Below are 17,971 nucleotides of genomic sequence, written 5' to 3' on the forward strand. Positions count from 1 at the left end.
TTTTTTTTTTTTTTTTTTTTTTTTGTAAAGATTAAAGATATTAATGATAATTTAAAACATTCTCGTGTATTTTTGAGACGTCATACAAACAGGGTTGATATTATTTAAAAAAATTTAAACGGTTGAGGGGTATTATCGGAATTTTAAAATATTTTATCCTATAATATTTATTGATTTTTAAAAAAAAATTGTTGATTTAGCTTGAATTCAGAAAGATATTCGAAAAATAATTTAATATTAAATGAGTGTAATTTCAACAATAGAAAAAAAAATCATTAAAATTTGGTTAAATTTATATTAAAAATAAATCAATATTTTAAATAAACTAAAAAATAATAAATGGCTTGCGTTATTGGGTTTCTTTTTTGTCTTTTTCATAATATTATACCTAACGTGTAGGCTAAATTATTCAAAAATTTAAATTATGTATTTATTTTATTATTTTATTGGCCGGCAAATATCTTTGGTGGTTGGTCACTTTTGTCCCATTTTTCCTTAATAATTGCAAATTTGTAATTTGGTCTATTTTCAAATTTCAAATACTTATAATAATATCATATTACCATACACACACTATGATTTCATAAATTCAAATTTTTAATTAAAAAAATATAGTCGATCCAACATCATTGACCACTGGGGAGGTCGTCGGAGGTGGGGTGGTGACGATGGTGGCAATAACCGTCGTCGAAGGTGGGCGGGCAGTGCTAGTGATAGTGGAAGTAACGATGGAGGCTCTGCGTCAAAGAGGGCGTAGTGGAAGTGAAGCTGGAGTGTGAGGGTATTTTAGTCATTTTTATATAACATGAAAACGTGAGATAGATTCCAAGTTAAATACCTAAGATTTATTTTTATTAGAATTTGATTCATGCTTCGTGTGTTTCGCGTGTCGAATATCAAATTTTTGAAGTGATGATCTTTCAAATTAAAAATTTGTAAATAAGTTGTTGAATTGGTTTGCATGGTTAGGATGGAAAAGATAGATTTGAAACGGAGCAGCAGCATAGCCAAAATTGTGGGGTCAGCGGTGTCGATATCAGGTGCATTGGTAGTGGTTCTGTACAAAGGCCCAATTGTGATATCAAACCCATATTCTCAAGGCCCAAAAGAATTGGGCCTTCTCTATCACAATCACAATCAACCTTTGGGCTCTTCACATCCACAGCCCAATTGGATATTGGGTGGCCTTTGCTTTGTTTTTCAATACCTTTCCAACTCCTTTTGGTACATTCTCCAGGTATTTATATCCTCTTCGACTCAAAACTATGTCTTAACCAATTGAACTATGTTTAAGTTGATCGTTATTTTTATGGCTTTATCGATACTTCTCTTACAAATTTTTAGCTTTGAATTCTTATATTCTTGATCTGGTTTGGTAATCGTTAACAACCCAAATCAATCGTTAATAGATATTATCCGTTTTTGTCTCTTACTTATCACCAACACTGGTGTGTCAGTAATAAAACTAAGCCCTCAAGAGGGATGGATTGTGAGATCCCACATCGATTGGAAAGGGGAACGAAGCATTCCTTATAAATGAACCTCTCCCTAGAATATGTGCTTTAAAACTGTGATACGTAACGGGTCAAGACAATATCTGCTAGTAGTAGACTTGAAGTGTTACAATTTAGAAGGTGATAGTGGAACAGTTGACAGATAAGAACCATACATGAGGTTTTCACCTCATACAGCTCCTCGTTCAATTCTTTCAAAGTCATTGGATCCTTTTCCTCGTTTGAGAATCTCCTCCCCTTTTCCAGTCTGTCTCGAAGAGTGATCGGGATTAGTTCAGTCACGTTTTTATTCATTTGGAATCTTGACTCTGCTACATCATTTTTCTCTCTTTTTTTTCTTTTTTTATTCCTTTCGATCATTCCTTAAATTCCATAGGTTTGATCCAGTAGAATTTGACCTATTTTTCATTGAGCGTACGAAATAAATCATATTGATTTTTCGATCAAAAGCCCTATGTCAAACGTTTGTTTTTTTATTTAGGTCTTGTTTGACCTTCTTATTTGTTTTTTTACCTCTGATCGAATGTATTTTAACTAGCTGGATTATACTTTGGCGGTGACATTGGACAAAAGAAAGTAAATTTTGCAGATAAGGTCATGTTGTTATTGGTATTTACATGACAGACCCAAATCATAAAGATATACCCAGATGAGGTAACAGTGGTGGCAGTGTACTACAGCATCCAGGCAGTTTTAACGGCGCCGGTGTGTTTGTTGGCAGAAACAGACATGGATGCTTGGAAGATGACAAATGCACTAAGCTTTGTGTTCATACTGAACTCGGTAAGATTGAAAGGCAAAGGAATTGAGAAATGGGATTCTGTTTGTTTCTCGGGAAAATGATGGAATTTTGGTGTTGTTGGTTGAGAATCCAGGGTATGATGGGTCAGGCCTTTGTGGCTGCTATCCACACTTGGGGACTCAACTTGAAGGGGCCTGTTTATGTGTCCAGTTTTAGGCCATTGTCCATTGCCATTGCTGCTGCTATGGGTGCCATTCTTCTTGCTGATGATCTTCATCTTGGAAGGTCAAATAATCTCTCTCTTTTTCTCTATCTCTCTTTCATTTTGTTTGATTTTCGGTAAAATGTTCATTTACGTGCAGAGCTCGTAAAGATGTTCATTTGTTCTGTAGAGCTCGTAGAGACTCCGCAAATTTGTAGGGACCTAACCTGGATTGAACAATGAATTTCTATCTAAAAAGAGTAACCTGGAATAAAAAATAGAGGAACGTGGACAAAAAGAAGTAATTGAGAATGGGAGAGGAAATGGGGAGAGCTTTTTATCTTTTAACTAACCGAATCAGAGATTCCTTGTATAACAACTCAAGCATACCACTCGTAAATATTGTCCTCTTTAAGCTTTCTTTTCTGGACTTTTCCCAGAGTTATAAAGTGGACAATATCTACGCTAGTGAGGACGTTGGTCCCTAAGGGGGTGGATTGTGAGATCCCACATCGGTTGGAGAGGGGAACAAAACATTCCTTAAAAGGTGTGGAAACCTCTCCCTAGCAAGCTCGTTTTAAAATTGTGAGGCCAACGACGATACGTAACGGCCAAAGCGGACAACATCGGCTAGCGATAGGGTTGGATTGTTACAAATGATATTAGAGTCAGTCACTGGGGGGTGTGCCAGCGAGATTTCACATCAATTGGAGAGGTAAACAAAACATTACTTATAAGGTGGTGGACTTAGGTTGTTGCACTTCATCTCCATTCTCGGCCCTACTTTGCCCCTCCTTGCTTTAGACATATATACGTACATACATGCACACCCACCTAAACTACAAAATTAGTTATTTTACTTGCGTAGTAATCGTAAAGAAGAGGCAGGAACGAGAAGAGGAAAAGTTTCTCCATACCTATCCCGCTTCGTAGATATCTCTAATGATTGACGATAATGTGGTGTCGTTTGCAGTATAATTGGAGCTATCATAATATCAGTTGGATTCTATGGCATATTGTGGGGAAAGGCCAAAGAGGAAGAATTGAAAGAATTAGATGGCGAAAGGTTGGGATCTTCCTCAAAAGCTCCATTGCTACAATGTTATAGAGTCGAAGATCTATGAACATCAACACGAACACGAACACGAACAAATGGATTCAATTTCCATTATTCATTTTGCACTATGATTTCATGTTTAAAATAATTTTTAGTCTATGTAAAAATGTAAATAGGAATGTTCAAAAAATTCAATAATCTGACAAAATTCGATCAACCCAACCTTAACTTATACGGTATGAGTTGGTTTTTTTTTATTTTTTGGTCGGGATTCAAATAAATGAAAATTTTATGAATTGGAAGTTTATGGGTTCCCCTAAAACTATATCGGGTTAAATTCAATCAAACTCGTTGTCTTAGCCCCAAATCACTCAATTTTCTCCCCTGAACTAGTTGTGTCAATGGATGAGTTCGATCTAAAACTTGAGATTGGCGTGGCTACAGACTGTTCGCGCTAAGACAGCGATGATGCCCGGGCTAGTGTAAGGGGTCTCGCTACTAAATCAATATCGTCAGTTATATGGTTGCTTCATCCAATAGAGGTTAAGTAGTTAAAAATTATTTAGAAGAGATAAAAATAAAATATATATAATTGTATAGTAAACAAAAATATATATTACTGAACGATTGGGTTGAGTATAAAAAATGTCCTATTTAGATGCTTTCAGCAGTTATCCGCTCCGCACTTGGCTATCCAACGTTTACTGTGGGCACAATAACTGGTACACTAGTGGTGCGCCCTTCCTGATCCTCTTGTACTAGGGAAAAGTCATCTCAATGCTCTAACGTCCACGCCGGATATGGACCGAACTGTCTCACGACGTTCTGAACCCAACTCACGTACCGCTTTAATGGGCGAACAACCCAACCCTTGGAACATACTACAGGCCCAGGTGGCGAAGAGCCAACATCGAGATGCCAAACCTTTCCGTCGATGTGAGATCTTGGGAAAGATTAGCTTGTTATCCCTAGAGCAACACACGTCCAAACCTTCCCGTCGAAGATCGCAACCCACATCAAACTCAACTCACGAACATTCCTACTAATAAAAAATAGTAATTTGAACTTAGCTTTCATATGGTCTTTGGAGAACCCGAGCGTAATTTATAATTTATTTTTCTTTATTTATTTTAGAAAATTACAAAATATAATGAAACTCAATGAATATATTATTATATTTGTATACTCTCAGCCACATTTCAAAAATGAAAATTGGGAAACATTAATGAAATTATTTGGAATAATTGTTATGAATCCATAGCAGCCTCCTCCTTCCTTATAACTGCCATCAAAAGCTCATTCCAAGCATCAATGGGGCCTGGCATGCACCAATGCACACAGTCATTGTAACCCTTCATCCATTTGTTGCCCCAAAACTCCCCCGGGTGCCCGTCCGCTCTCATCGTCATAGCCATTGTCACGTCGATCACCTCGAATCTCTTCCCTTTCCCCATCCCCTCTAGTTTCGCCTTTGCCGTCTCTTCTATCTGAATATCCCTCAGCTTCCAATCAAAGCTCTCTTGGTCGATCACCTTCGCACTCGACGGACCTGTTCTATTGCAATAGCCACCCGTGTTCCAAACCCCATTTTCGAAATGGGCAGGCGAGAACGTCCTCACAAATGTCACCAACTTACCACAATTCTTACAATCGTTGATGTACTTAAAAGCCGCTCGAAAAACCATTCTCAACGCAAAGTCAGGATTGTGACTCGTGATATTTGGATCGCTGCAATAGATGCAATTGGGAATGTTGTTTCCTTCATGCAAGTACAACACTCGAAAAAACCAATGCCCGTTAGAGAGAATCGCGTAGTCAATTTCGGGTAAGTGTTGCGTCCAACTCTTATCAATCTCATTGAATTGTAGGTCAAAAACGCCCGTTCCCGTTCCATTCACAACCCTCTCTTCTCCGGCCACGAGGAATTTAGTCCAAAGCATGATAAGGGTTAGGTCACTTTTTGGAAAATACCACGTTCTAAACCTATCCTCAGAGTCTTTATAAACATCTTGTGGAGTTTCTACCTGCAAAACAACTTTATGAGTTCAAAAGCTATCCCCAGAATCTTAACGCTACTCGACTAAGAAATATTTAGAAGAATCAATACCCGTAAAAGTAAACTCCTCCAACCATGAGCTAACAATGATATTCGAAACATATATACAAAAACTTAGGATTAAGAGATATTTGAACTTTATTATATAAAAAAAATGAGAAGTTTGACAATATTATAAAGTTAGCTTGAGACAAAAATCTAGCACACTAATCATTAAATGCTTTAATAATAATAATAATAATAATAATAATAATAATAATAATAATAATATATTTGATAATTATTTCTTAATCAATCTTTTAAAGAAAACACTAACTTGGGGTTGGGTCCAAAGTTATTATTTTAATCTTTTTTTTTTTTTTTACTTTTCACCATCATATTGTCTCTAGTTTTCTTTTTCTTTTTTTAATTTTAATTTTAATTTCAAGGATATTTTTTTATTATTTTTTATAAAATTAAATTGATGGGCATTAATGGCAGTCAATTCCCTGAAATTAAGGAAGTGTTTTTTTTTTTTTTAATTTCTTGTTTTTCTTAATTTATTGCTATAATTTAATTATAAAAATTAAATATTATTGAGAAGTTTTTTTTAGGAAAAAGTAAAATTTATTTTGAAGTAGGTCATATTGGAAAATAAATTATAAGAAATTTATTGCCAAATTTAAAAATTATAATAAACTTCTAATTTTGGAAGGTCATAATATTTAATAAAGCAATTTAATAAATGGCAGCTAAGTATGACCAAGTTTTCACCTTATTATCATAAATTTATTTTCCCCCCCTTTTTTTATGACTAATTTCTTGGAAATATATGTATTTCTTTCCAAAATAATAATAATAATAATAAAAATAACATTAAAAAAAAATAATTATGGGACATGTTTTTATGAGCTAGAGCTTCCCACAAGACAAAAATCCAATTTTTTTTTTTTTTTCCCAAAAAGAATTTTAAAAAAGAGGTTGAAAAAAAGGTAAGGATGTTGAGCCCACCAAAATTCACCCATGGAGGAGCATTTTCCAAGTAAAGAAAATTCCTCAAAGAACACAAAGACCAACCAAAAGCAAATCTATAATGATTTCATTCCCTAATTCCTTCTAATTTGATTCAAATCCACAGAGATTTCCAGCTTCGTTTCACAATCAAACGCATGCAAAGAATCAGAGCAATCAAGAACACCCATTTGCCAGAAACAGAGAAACAGAGAGAAACAGAGAGAGGAAGAGATGGAACCTGAGATAAGAAGCAGAGGAGAGATTCGAATTGGTTTCTGGCAACAGAATCGCCGATAAAGGCGAGTTTCTTTCCACGAAGAAGATGAAGAAACGCCATGGAATCAAACCTTGGAAGCTCGCATTCATCTGGCTTCCATCTCCAGTTCACAAAATCCGTGTCCTTCCTCCCCTGTTTGAAGCAATTCTTCGATTCTGGGATCGTGGGGCAGCTCCAATTCGTGTACATGCCCGCCCCTCCGGCCTGCTTAATCCAATGCCCTTTGAAAAGATTGCACCTCTGTTTCTCTGCATCAACAAACAAACAAACAGCCCACGATTCAACGATCTAACAGAGAAGACGATGAAGAAAAAAAAAATGGAGAAATGGGAGTGGTGGATGGATACCCTTTGGAGGGGTTGGATCGTGGATAGATTGGAGGGCTGGGAGGTTGGGGCGGAGAAGAAGAGAAGGGTTTGGGGAGCGGAGGGAGAAGAAGAAGAAGGAAACAATGGCGGAGATGCCTAAGAGAGACCATAACAGAGGACCAGACCAAACCCATCTCTCCCTCTGGGAACGATGTTTATGATGGGATTTCTCTGCCAAATGGGAATTCGAAAATCTCATGCCTAACAGAGAGAGAATTTTGAGAATGAATTGTTTGGGTTTGAAAGATTCTAATAACTTCCCTTTCCGCAAGGAATTTTCCACCCAAAATGGACTTATTGTTTCCTACTCTGTTTATGTATCTTTTTTTCTTTTTTCTTGTTCTTTTTTTCTTTTTTAGATTTGTCTATTTAATTCTTAAATTTTAAAAAATATCATAATATTAACTTTTCTTCCGTTCTTAAGAACAGGTTTTGTGTTATAGGACGATGAGTTGTTGAATGTATTTTAACTGAATGTTGTATCATAGGTCATCGAATAAAGCTAATCTCTTGATACAGAAAGCGAAAAAGGCCTACACCATAGGGGCATAGCATAAGTAGGAAAGGTAGCTTGGAAAAGCCAGAGTATGCTTAGTCCCCCCGCTCATGAAATGACTCTGCTACAATGGCTGGAAGAGGATCCGTAGTACCCAAAGCACTAGAGTCATCTTGTAACCGTGTAACCGAGAAGGGGTCTAGAAGTGCTTACTACTAGACCACACTACACATGATTCTACACATTTACAAAGTTAACCCCTATCCGAAGCCAAACGTGACAATTGATAGGTTGTCACTGAACAATCCAGTCACATGAGAAGAGAGGTCAAATGGCAAAGCCATATGTCCGTTTGGCTCCTCACGAAGTATAACTCATATCCAAACATCTGATTGGAGAATGGGCACACAAATTTAAAGAAACCATCACATTAGGTTAAGACTGAGTAAACATGGAAAGCACACAGCCAAAGCCAAAGATGACATCATGCAACATGTGATTGCAACAAATGTCTGAGTTGTCGTAAAGACCTTAATGAATTACATGTGAATTGTGGGCCACATGATAAAATTAGCCTAATGGCAACATTGGACTAGTAATTCCATGAATGAATGGTAATGATATACTTAAACCATGCGAATAAACACAGTTCATCATCAGAACCACCAATGAAACACAAGCTTAACAAAAAATCAATTGGTCATTTCGATCACAACCCTGCCATAGGATACAATTTGAAAGAAAAAAAAAAGCCTCCACAAACAAGACGATACTCGAAATATCTCACACTGGAGCATTTGGGGTCTGGAAGAACATCCGACAGCACAAATCCCAGAAGGATTAAAGGAGTTCAAGACAAGTTTTATGAGAAATGGCAGTGTCAAAGGCAGATTAATAGCTAGAGAGAATCCTGTTGAGTATCACATCATATACAGAATGATTCACAAGCAACATAGAATATATATATATGTTATAAACCTTGGAATGTCATTGACAAGTGAAACATCAAGATTAGCAATGTACAAAATTCAGACAGTGTAGAACTTTTGTAAATATCTGAAGCTGTCTTCTTCTAGGTGGGGCATCGTTCTTCACAAAAGATTAAAAACTAGTTTGTAACAGATGAATTGATAGCTCCAGAAGTCACAGATAAGACCAAATAAAATGATGGCTTCAAGTTGGGGTGGGATCCTGTTTCCGGTTTGTAAAGGTGGAATGGAAAAACTGAGTGAGAAAAAACAGTTCACGACCATGAGAGAAAGGGGGCCTGTGTATTACTATCAATAAAAAAGAATCTAACAGTAAGAATGAAGTAATGGCTACATGTGTAAGGGAAAACACAGCTGAGCATCGTTGAGAAAGACGGCCACAACTCGGTAAGTCATTACATTCAGTTCTGTTTCCAAAGGATTGAGAGAAAGGATTGGCTCGAAAGCATACCTGAATGGATGGAAATCGTCCACATGTCGGAGGACACCATTCATCAGGTTTCTAGATAGCAACTTCCTTATGCTTCTATTAAGTTAGATATTTACAAATGAAACCTTGTCTGCTTGAGTGAAACAAATCTGTCAAAATGTGTCCAGCAGGGGGGGGGGGGGGGGGNGGGGGGGGGGGGGGGGGGGGGGGGGGGGGGGGGGGGGGGGGGGGGGGGGGGGGGGGGGGGGGGGGGGGGGGGGGGGGGGGGGGGGGGGGGGGGGGGGGGGGGGGGGGGGGGGGGGGGGGGGGGGGGGGGGGGGGAAACGGCTGCCTGAAAACCCGTGATGTCGCTACAACATTTGAAAGGGAACTCGAGCCCCATCATAAACAGTCCTTGATTATTTGCTCAACGATGCATCTATACTGTGTTCTTTTTCTCGGTTTCTAATTTTTTGGCCTATCAAAAGAGTGATAAAAAGGGTCAATATTTGAAGAAAGAGAACAATTACAACAAAGAGAATAGTTTAACACCAAAATGAAAGGGGGGGAACAAAGCTGAGAGGCACAGAAAATGAACCATTGTGGCATCAAATTTAACGCACACCATCCTTTTCTCAGATGGAAGATAGGTACAGATAGAAGTATGCATGCCTTTTATGGGATTTATTCTAGAGGGACATCAGATACAATAAAAGAGATCCGAAATGGACTGTTCCATAACAGAAGCAAAAATTGGAGGTCATCATATAAGGTAGACTTGGACAAGTAATTGCCTCATAAACTTGCAAAAGAAGTTCAAAAAACTAAAGCATGGTTAATAGCAAACTCATCACTCAGTTCTTAATTTTCTGTTTTAAGTATAAGTTTGAAGTTTCCAAAAATAGGAAATAGGGAAAAGAATAAATAAATAAACATAAAAAAGGAAAATGGGCCATAGAAAACCTCTCCAACTGGAATATAACATTGAAATATCATAATTAAGGAAAATTAAAAAAAAAAAAAAAAAAAACAACTTCTACGTGTAAGAAAATTAGAAACGGGACGATAAGAGAACAGCCCCAGCATAAATGGGACCCAACATTTCAAACAAAGCACAAGATTTTAAGAATTAGCAATCTCACATTAGAGCACTAAATGGGGCGGGAATAGGAAAAAAACAAATTTAATTTGAGAAAAAGTCATCCATAAGAGATCTACAAGAAGGTGTCAAAATATTCAGCATCATAATATCCAGCGTAATAACTGCAGGGGAAGAGCAAGCTCGCCGGGACTTACTTGTGACTGTGACCACGATGAAATGCTACCACCCTCACTCATTGTTGCTTGTAGTTTAGCCTGTCAGCAGCATCTAAGCCACTGTCGGGTTCTTTTCTCTTGTGACTACCTATCTGAAACATCTTTAGCTGCTCATCGGCAAAAGTTTGCGGACTGGGAACTGAAAGTTGTCTCAAGGCTAAAGGCAACTTCTCATCCATTCTTTCTTTATCTATAATCCCATGACCGGCATTAAGATCCAAACCCTGGCTTCCCCATTTTCCAATCTCAGGACCAACAGTACCACTGCCACTTGGATAGCTCATAATGAAGGGCCTTGGATAAGGAGTAGGGACTACCCCAGCAGGTCCTAATAAATGAGAAGTTATGGTAGGGAATCCAAGCGAACAACCAGAGGATGATTCCATGTCAGACGTTGAACAACCTGAAAAAGTGTTTGATTGTAGAGGAAAACTAGTTTCAAAAGGGAACCTAGAATAACTAAAGGAGTTAGTAGGTGGAAATGCCAAAGCAGGAGAGGAAGAAAATACTGGTGCATGATAAAGTTCAGCAGCAAAGCCGGTGCCAGCCGGGGGAGCAAATACTCTCTGAGAAACAGCAGCAGGAACATAACTTTGTTCTCCTCTACCTGGCAAAACTGATGGGATTGTTGTTACTGCCGAATACGAATTCCCCTGAGGATACCAAGAATAGAAGTTCCCAATTTCTCCGGAGTTCACCTTCACCCCAGGGAGAAGTGATGGAAATGCCATGTAACTTTTATTCTGCTGACTAGGAGGTACTGTTTCAGCCCCCATTTCATCAAGGGATGGTCCATTGTTCAAATCGAAGTTTCTGGAGGCACTGAATCCACCATTGCCTAATCCACCAGGAACGTATGGCCTACTTGACATGGGGAGTTCCAACCTACTCTTGCTCACAGAACATGGGCCCATATCATTACTTTCATCAACTTTATTCAAATCGAGATCAAGTCCACCACCTCGATCACGTGGTCCTGATTCAAGACTTGCTTTCAGCGGTGCAATGGACAAAGAAACTTCTTCTAGGAGTCTCTGGTCTGGCACATTCAGGTCAAAGTCCAAGGGTGGGCGCCCCTCCTTGCTAGTGGTGGTAACAAGAGATGCATCACTCAAACTGAGTGGCATTTCAAGATTTTTTCGTGGTTCTGCACGACGAAAAGCACTTGTAGCAGCTGAACCCTTCCATCCAAGTTCAACTTTGTTTGCTAGGGAGTTTTCTGGTGGAACAACTGATCCTTTTGCTGCAGAAGCCACAGTAATTGAAATGGGGAAACTTTCTGATACTGAAGGGATGGGAAAAGGTGGGAGAATAGGCATCTGAACAGCAGATGAATTTCCATTAGTCTCCTCAGGTATCCCATCGTCAACACAACCTTCATTTAAATCGAAGTCCAGCTTTATCACTGTATCTGACCTTGCAGCAGAAAGTGAAGGATTAGCACTGGTGAAGTGGTCTTCGGTTCCAATTAACTCAGTATTTGTACTTAATTTTTCACCCTGATCACTTTCTGGCAAGGGTATGATGGCGGGAGATTCCAAGTGCATAGAAACCGCACCACAACAATTATTGATGTTGTCTGTTTTTCCCAAATCCTGCGCAGCACAATCATCTTTCTGATCGGACATAGGAGGACCCAGAATCGGTGTTTGATTCCCAATCTGATTAACATGAACTTCTGAATTCACAATATCTTCTTTTTTATCCTTGAATTCTGCATCCAAAGAATTGCCTACAGGAAGTACCACAGCAATCTCAACCTTTTCCTCCCGAGAATCTGCATGAATCTCAGGTGTAGATGACAGTTTCTCTTCAACTCGACAGCCTTTAGTTAAATCCCCACGAGTCTGAATAGCGCTGCCACTCAACTGTGAAGATAAACAAGATGTCTTTTCATCCACTTGCTTTTCCACTTCAAGTGTTGTGGCAGTAACTTCTGATTTCAAAATCACTCCATTTTCTTCCGCTCTCTCATCAGTTTGATCAATTTTTTCATTTTCATGGAGTTGGGTACCCTCTTCCATTAAGGAGCTGGGTAAGCTATCACCCTCCACTTTTTCCTCGATCTCTGTATCACCTTCTTCTGCACCATATGAAGAACAGGCAGCTACAGAGGCATTGCATGCTTCAGCATCAGGTTTTATATCAGACTTCAAAGGTGTCTTTTCCATGTGTTGCTGCACATTTGATGGCATATTACAGTCCCTTGAAGTGCCCAATGCAATACCTCTTCCATCTCTGGAGTAGTCAGCTGAGGTCACATTTCTATCCTGCAACAAATTATTGCTGCCAAGAGGCTCAGAAGATGTGCAGCCCGTAGACTCGCCATTAGCATCAGCTTCATCGCATTTATGCTTGGCTATTCCTTCAGGCAAAATTTTCAATTGTCCATCATTGGCAGCAGAAGATTCCTCTGCCAAAGGTGATCGTTCCTGGGGAGAATCCAGTGGAGATGCATTGTTAGATTTAGATATTTCGCCAGTAGCCACGCTAGCAAGAAGATTCATCCCTACAGCATCCCCTGGTGATGATGCTGTATTAGTCTCAGAAAATTTCGCGCAGCTTTCAATCAACGCATTTATGGAGCTTAGAGAAGCATCATAAGTTTTTCCAGGCCTAGATATAATTCTAGTCGATGAGGCAATAGTTTCAGGTTCCAGCTCATTGGCTTCGGCAAGTCTGGATTGTTCATCGCAGGCAGCTATCTCTTTGCCCTCTGAGATGAAAAATTGATCTTTCTTATGGCATTGGTTTGAGTTTGCTTCAGTTCCAAAACTAGCCCCAAGCAATTCACATCTGTCATTAGCTTTCTTATCATGGTTATCACCAGCCTCATCATGAAGAGATCCTTTGGGACTTGAAACAACTTGATCTTCGGTGACAGCCCTAGAAGTCCCCATAGGATTCCTACAGGTATTTGGTAACTTTACAACAAATCGACCATACCCATGTTCAACAAGAGAGGCGTCTGGAGATTTCTCACGTGATGTAGTAGAGGCCTTGTCAGTAGTCAAGACCTTACTTACGGCATTATGTTTTCCAGAACCAGATGCTTTCTGTGTTCCTGTGAGAGTATTCAAATGAATGCCATTGCTCGATTTCCGATGAAAAGAAGCACCACTAGAAACTTTGCTAACGCTTCCTGAACCAGAATTTGAGCTCCTAGTGTCTTCTTTGCATGAAGATGCCACAGTTTTTGCATGATCACTTGATTGACTGTTGTTTAGGGACTGACTGGAACTGCTGCTCCTTTCCTCCTTAATCGGAGTCAAGGGAAGATCTGAGTTTCCAGCTAGTGTTTTGAAGTTATAATCCTTTGATGACACACCCATGGTTGAAGAAACCTTTATGGTGCTTGACGATACAGATGATTTGACAACCATTTCAGTGGGACTGAACTTAGGTTGAGAATGTTTAAACATGTTAGAATGTGTAGAGCTTTTTAAACCATCATCACCAGATCCCCCAGCCTTTCTGCACCCTACTTGAGAAACTTCCAAAGGCTCGCATTTAGAAGGCCATGAGACACCACGACTTGATTCAGACTTTGCATCATTAACATCCATCTCAGCTTCCACACGTTTCTTCCAAGTATCTACCAAAACCCTTGCTTTCTTCTGAATTTCAGAATTCTTATGTGTACGTAAATGATTCACAGACTTGCCAACGTAACAAGTCTGAAGAGCATCGAGATTCACGGGAAGTTTATCCAGAGCACGAAGTAGAGCCAAAAGAAAATCCTCGACAGTTTTATCACTTCCTTTTGTGCCATTGGCATAACAAATTTTTCCCTTATGAACTTCTTGAAGCCATTCATCTAGTACAGGCAAACCCCTGAGCTGCAAAAACCATTCTAGACAATCAATCCTATCAGTGACTGCTATAACATCGGCAAGCATCATTCGGTCAGCCAAATCTATTTTCTTACCAGAACTGTTAGGTTGCATAAGTTTGACAAATTTTTCAACCCCCTCAAAGTCAATAAGTCCTCCTTTATCAGTAATTTTTGTAATCTCATTCTTTAGCATACTTTCTGATCTAAACTGACTAAATTCCCCATCTTCTGCTTTAAATAACCGCTCTCTCTTAGTGGGTTCAGACCCCTGATCACCCCGTTCCCTTTTCTTGCTTTTAATGTGTGAAGTGAGAAGGGAACTATTTGGTACACTTTCTGAACCAGATTTTGGCTGCACAACTGGGACTGAATCATTCAAGGGCTTTGGTGAACGGCCTCCAGACTGCATCACCCCATGCATTTCTAGCCTTGTCTTTTCTAATAGTTGATCTACTTCTTCTTGACGTTCCTGCAATTAAAATTTGACTGAGTAAGTAGGTGTTTACTAGAAAATTCAACAAAATAATGGAAAGAAGGTTCTCAGTAGCTGTGGGATCAAGGAGGACACTCTAAATACTCACATTAATATAATCTCTATCAGTTAACCACCATAAACACTTGTTATCAGTATCATACACTCTTCTGCACACAAATGAGGAAATGCTCGATGGAAGTTCAACACCTTTGCGGAGGAATGCAACTTTACATGGATGGAGCAATGATGCGGCAGGAATCTCATCTTTATGAAATGAGTAGAAGATCTCATTTGGCGCAGCATCTAACGATATTCCTTTGGGAAGTTTTACATCAGCAGGCCGGTAAAGCCAATTCACATCTAACCTTAAATTAGCCTCCTTGTCCGACTTAAGTGAACGTATAATTCCAATAAAAGGAGGAGAATCTAGAGGTGGCTTAAAAAGAGCACAATCACCAACTTGGATTTTACGCCCATCCTATGACAGTCAAAATCTTCTTTAGTACAAGTATAATAAATAAAATATTTAGACCAAGTAAAAATATAAACGAGTGCAGTTCACATGACCCAAAAAACAAGCACACAAAAGGAACCCACCAAAAGAAAAAGATTCCAATCAAGTAAAATGAGACCAAATGTATAATTAAAAAAGATCTTATAAAATGACACCCAAAGAGAAACATAGAATCTAGTGGTAAACCAAACCTCACTATGGGCTCTTTTCATCCCTCTAAAGATTCTATTATTCCACTTACCCGAGAAGCCCAATAAAATCTCAAAAACTCACACCCTCCACAAGTTCCTCCCTGCTCACAAAAAGGCAGATGAAGAAGAAACTCCCCTAAAACTCCCTGCAGCCTCTGAACCATCCTAAGAGTGTTCGTGAATCAAGTTAAGAGGCACCTTGAACTCAACCCAATCCTTTGATTGCAAATTTGACCGATTCAAATCACAAGGTAATGGAACCAATCCAATCAAATAATATTTAGGTTAGGCTAGTTCAAATTTTTGAGTCAATCATTTTCCCATTTCTTAAATAAAAGATAGTGAAAAAGGGTCTTCTCAGAAAATGTTGGACTCATGAGTTAGGTTTGTGTCACTCATGATCAAGAGACCGTGTCACTGTCTAAGTGGCTCTGTTTGGTAAACCTGTTTGCTTAAGTTTGCAAATCCATGAACATCAAAAACCAGTTACAAAGAAAAACTTATAAGATCTTTAATATTACAAGCTATCTTTATATAGTACAATCAAAGCATCATGCACATAAACCTAGGTTTTTCATCTGAATTTATTTATTTAGTTTCACCAAACAAATAACAAATAGTAGTCTCCATGCTAAATTACATATTACAAAAACTAATCCATCCTACACTACATTATTCAGTATTGGGAAACTCTTAAAATAATCAAATATCATAGTCTTAAATGCAAGAGATAAGTCAAAATGCACTAAAAGAGACATGAATCAATATTTTTTGTTAGAACGCACAAATCACTAAGTTGGTTAGAACACACAAATCAATAATAAATAAGTAAAATAGTCTGACAACAGATTTGAATCAATATTTTTTGAAAATTTTGCTGGAGATAAAGAAGTTGAGAAGAGCCACTAAGTTAAATGATATTAAAAGAGGCATGCATAAACAACTGAAACAAAAGTAGAACAAAAGTAGAGTTGGTTCTATTACATCCAAACTAATCTTATATCATAAACCGACTCACAAGTCCACTTATTTCAACCAAAATCAATCTAAACAATCCTAAAACCAAACTAGTTGAGGCAGGTTGCATCTCATTCCCTTTAAAATTGGGGATAAAAACGCAACCACATTAATAAACTATAGCCATTTGTACTTTGGTGGAGCTTATGGGGTGAGATAATTTTAAGCAGTCCTCGCCTTAGCATCCACCTATCCTCGTAAACTATAACCATTTGCCACAAATGCTTCCCATCATACTTCATCGGGGATCTTAATGCAATTCAATTGGATTTATAAACAACAAAATATGTAACCTCCCCCTCATTTTAGATTCTTCCATGATAAATAGGTCTGATCTCTTTTCAATCGCCAAGATGCAACACATCTATACCAAACCAAATAACTAACCAGTGAGGAGTAAGAACTCTCCGTAATTCTTGTTATGTACTAAGAAATAAGTAGCTGTGGGTACTAGCAGATTCCCTTGTCAACTTTCAAGAGATTAGATCAAGAAATTAAACTAAAAATGAAGGCAAACCAGAGACCAATGAAAAATTGAAAAACAGAAAGCGGATAAAACAACCAAAGGAATAAACAATTCTGGGTTCATTCAAAAACCTTAAAAGAGGAGATAAAATTAACAAAAACATATCGGATTCACATAACGTAATCTCCGGACGGCGATAGAACAATCTTACGCCGAGTAGGATGCCTAACAAACAAGATCAAAATCTTCATGGGGACACAAAAAAACACAACAGAAGGCACACGATTAAAAAGTAAATGCAAAGAACAAAAGGAAAATCAAACGAAACTATGAAAGAAAAAAAAAAAAACGTAAGACTCGCAATACTTTGAGAAAGAAATCTGGAGCGGATAATTCGCAATCTACAGCTGTCGAATTAGAATGGACCGGCCACATGTGCCGCCTCTGTTTCCACCTCTCACCTCCAGACCCATGCATATCCCTTCATTTTGCTTGATTCTTGAAGAAATACCACTTTCCTCTTCGAAAAGAATCATCAATTCAGATCAAATCCCACCCCCAACACAGATTGCGATTAACAGGGGATGGAAGAAACGTGAAATCAGAGGTGGGTCTTGTTCGACTAAGCACAGAAAGTAGAGGAATCCATTTTGCAAAAAAAGGGTTGGAAATGGAAACTAGGGATTGTGTAATTGAGCTGAGATAGTGTTGGGAATTGGGTTAGAAGTAGAGGAAAGGGGAGAAAATTGAAATGGAGGGATTGAATTTAAGGGGTGGAGGAGTGAAAAGAAGAACTGGGTCTTGAAGATTTTGAGCGAAGAGCTCGGCGTGAGAGAAATGGAGAAAGAGATGGGATTTGAGAGACGAAAATGGCGAATGAGAGCGAATACGTGGGCTTGGGGCCAAAAATTTTGCAGAGAGTCGAGGGAGTAGTTGAAAAGGACAATGCCAATCCCAACGACGTCGTTTTTACCTTTTCAAAATAAAATAAATTTAAATTTATAAAAAAAAAAAAAAAAAAAAAAAAAAAAAAAAAAAAAAAAAAAAAAAAAA

At 38.4% G+C, this 17,971-nt stretch overlaps 3 protein-coding genes across 7 annotated transcripts in view; 1 reads left to right on the forward strand and 2 right to left on the reverse strand.

The window, feature by feature from the left end:
* The window catches only part of LOC111486393 (WAT1-related protein At4g15540-like), a 5,441-nt gene extending 1,659 nt beyond the window's left edge, over window positions 1–3,782 (forward strand). The window contains exons 4-7 of the mRNA XM_023133504.1: window positions 970–1,237; window positions 2,139–2,297; window positions 2,390–2,541; window positions 3,432–3,782. Of these exons, the coding sequence (XP_022989272.1) occupies window positions 970–1,237; window positions 2,139–2,297; window positions 2,390–2,541; window positions 3,432–3,582 (730 nt within the window). The 3' untranslated portion in view covers window positions 3,583–3,782. The remainder of the gene's footprint in view (window positions 1–969; window positions 1,238–2,138; window positions 2,298–2,389; window positions 2,542–3,431) is intronic.
* A 911-nt stretch (window positions 3,783–4,693) lies between these two features.
* Window positions 4,694–7,515, reverse strand: LOC111486556 (protein ALTERED XYLOGLUCAN 4-like). The gene is made up of 3 exons (XM_023133731.1): window positions 7,189–7,515; window positions 6,803–7,089; window positions 4,694–5,539 (listed from the first exon to the last, which is right to left on the reverse strand). The coding sequence occupies exons 1-3, from the start codon at window positions 7,406–7,408 to the stop codon at window positions 4,763–4,765; spliced, it is 1,284 nt and encodes a 427-aa protein (XP_022989499.1). The 5' UTR covers window positions 7,409–7,515; the 3' UTR covers window positions 4,694–4,762.
* A 1,130-nt stretch (window positions 7,516–8,645) lies between these two features.
* LOC111486230 lies at window positions 8,646–17,831 on the reverse strand. 5 transcript variants are annotated; one of them, XR_002718832.1, is made up of 6 exons: window positions 17,285–17,831; window positions 14,837–15,208; window positions 14,349–14,724; window positions 10,400–14,273; window positions 9,446–9,581; window positions 8,646–9,303 (listed from the first exon to the last, which is right to left on the reverse strand). XR_002718832.1 is itself a non-coding variant. In XM_023133269.1 (4 exons), exons 1-4 carry the CDS (start codon window positions 17,393–17,395, stop codon window positions 10,764–10,766), a joined length of 4,338 nt encoding a protein of 1,445 aa, XP_022989037.1. In that variant the 5' UTR covers window positions 17,396–17,831; the 3' UTR covers window positions 10,652–10,763. The 5 variants fall into 5 exon arrangements, 2 of the variants coding, with proteins under 2 accessions (XP_022989035.1, XP_022989037.1); XR_002718830.1 differs by having other exon boundaries at window positions 10,400–14,724; XR_002718831.1 differs by having other exon boundaries at window positions 10,400–14,724; window positions 17,380–17,502.
* Between the last annotated feature and the right edge of the window lie 140 nt (window positions 17,832–17,971).

The sequence above is a fragment of the Cucurbita maxima genome, unplaced genomic scaffold (assembly GCF_002738345.1).
Source record: "Cucurbita maxima cultivar Rimu unplaced genomic scaffold, Cmax_1.0 Cma_Scf00011, whole genome shotgun sequence".
NCBI lineage: Eukaryota > Viridiplantae > Streptophyta > Magnoliopsida > Cucurbitales > Cucurbitaceae > Cucurbita > Cucurbita maxima.